The 2,067-nt window shown below is 44.9% G+C and overlaps 1 protein-coding gene across 1 annotated transcript in view; it reads left to right on the forward strand.

Moving 5' to 3' along the window:
- POLR3C (RNA polymerase III subunit C) overlaps positions 1-2,067 on the forward strand; it is an 18,767-nt gene that overhangs the window by 10,319 nt on the left and 6,381 nt on the right. Inside the window, exons 7-9 of the mRNA XM_018570080.1 lie at positions 636-716; positions 823-874; positions 965-1,025. Of these exons, the coding sequence (XP_018425582.1) occupies positions 636-716; positions 823-874; positions 965-1,025 (194 nt within the window). The remainder of the gene's footprint in view (positions 1-635; positions 717-822; positions 875-964; positions 1,026-2,067) is intronic.

The raw sequence follows: 2,067 nt of genomic DNA on the forward strand, positions 1-2,067 counted from the left end.
CCCCTCTCTCTCCTAATGTACTAAGAACATCCACCTAAATACTGTGCCACATACACCTTATATTTCTTTCATCATTGTAAGCCCTGATGAAGGGGAGATGAGGCCACAGCCCCCGAAACGCATTGTGTGTAAAGCCAATCTGTCACTGGAATCAATTCGTACTTGGAGTGGCACTTTAATTCTACATTTTTCTCATCTCTACCACAACCAGAGGTGACCGTGAAGACCCATTGGTGTGTAGATGCTGCCACCCCCAGTGATCAGATATCTCTATATATCCCACCTCAACCTAACCACTCAACCATCACGTTCTCAAACAATTCATCCCCACACAGCTCCCTTCTCATGTATCACTTCCCCCTCCCTTTTAGACTTTAAGCCCTCAGGGGCAGGGCCCTCCTTACCATCTTGTCTTGATTTGTATTGTGATTGTAATTTCTTCCTTATATAGTAAAGTGCGTTGCAAACTGTTGGCGCTATATAAATCCTGTATAATAATAATTTACACCATCGCCATGGTTTTGGACGACAACGATGATATAAAAGTGACATAAAGAAAGCCGACCGTTCCGGCGCCCCTTCTCCGTGTTTATATATGAAGGATTCTGTACAATTTTCTTTTTGTTTCCTTTCAGATCTTCAGAGCTTTCCCTCAAGGATACAATATCTCCAAGCAGGTTCTGGACCAGTACCTGACACTGCTGGCAGATGACCCGGTAATGGGAGGATTCTGGGGAGGGGCATAACGGCTGCAGGCTGCCGCCGTGTTATGTCACAATGCCAGATCTGTTCTGATTCTCTCTCCGCTCCCTCTCATTGCAGTTGGAGTTTGTCGGGAGATCCGGGGACAGCGGAGGCGGGATGTTTGTCGTCAGTATCCTTTTTAGTGCCATTTTATTTATATTGTCATATTCTGTATAGAACTCGTCTGCTTTTGTTTTATAACTTGACTTCCTGCTATAAGATCTCCACAAAGCTATCGCAACGTTGGCTTCCTGCAACCTGGAATCCATTGTACAGGAACGGTAAGGGATCAGAGAGAGATCAACATCTCCCTCTTTCTCTCTTGTCTCCCATTCCTCTGCTTCTCTTACCCTCTCTCTCTTCTCTCTCCTCTCTCTATCTTGCGCTCTCTCTCGCTCTTTCTCTCTCTCGCGCTCTTTCTCCCTCGCGCTCTTTCTCCCTCGCGCTCTTTCTCCCTCGCGCTCTTTCTCCCTCTTTTCTCTCTTTCTCCCTCTTTTCTCTCTTTCTCCCTCTTTTCTCTCTTTCTCCCTCTTTTCTCTCTTTCTCCCTACACCACCTCTTCTCTCTGCACATGCTTTGTACAGACTGCTGTATACAATCTGGCACCTCTGTGTACAAGGCCTAAAAGTATAACTAAAGCCAGAACTTTTTTTGTTCAGTTTTGTGCCGAGCAGGAAACGGTTAGAACCTGTCAGTTGTGGTCACGTTGGGGTGATTTCTACTTAAATCATTTTCCAGGGACAGAATTTAAAGTTTTGAGGGAAATCATTTCTTTGTTGTCACCAGAACAGTTTCCCTAGGAGAACATTTCCCCTCTATTTCTGTTTTGGTGACCGGTGTAACATTCTGGCTTCTCCATCACTTCCTGCGTCACCAGGACACATAGAGAGGGGCATAAACAAAAACCTGCAAAGTAAAGAACAGAATCTCCGCTTATAAAGTGCAGATATAGTTTCTTTTCAGAGCTCTAAATATACACAACCATTAAAATATACAAAAATCATATAGAACATATTGACCAGTCACCATGACAGCAATATTAGCCAATAAAACCTGACAGGGGTTCCAATCCGTCCACACTCCATCCAAAACTAAACAGAGGTTTTGGCTTAGATCAGAGGTAAGCAAACTTCAGCCATCCAGCATTGGTGTAGTTATGAATCCCATCATGCATCTGGCTCTAGAAGTCATGTCTGTGGCTGGGAGTGTCCTAATGGGATTTGTAGTTGCACCGCAGCTGGAGGGCCGGAGTTGCCCAACCCTGGCTTAGATCCACTGTGATCCTTGGCTGTTGAGTAGTCATATGTCTCTTCAGTGGTGTGT

The sequence above is a fragment of the Nanorana parkeri genome, unplaced genomic scaffold (genome assembly GCF_000935625.1).
Source record: "Nanorana parkeri isolate BGI_ZX_2015 unplaced genomic scaffold, ASM93562v1 scaffold1452, whole genome shotgun sequence".
Taxonomy (NCBI): domain Eukaryota; kingdom Metazoa; phylum Chordata; class Amphibia; order Anura; family Dicroglossidae; genus Nanorana; species Nanorana parkeri.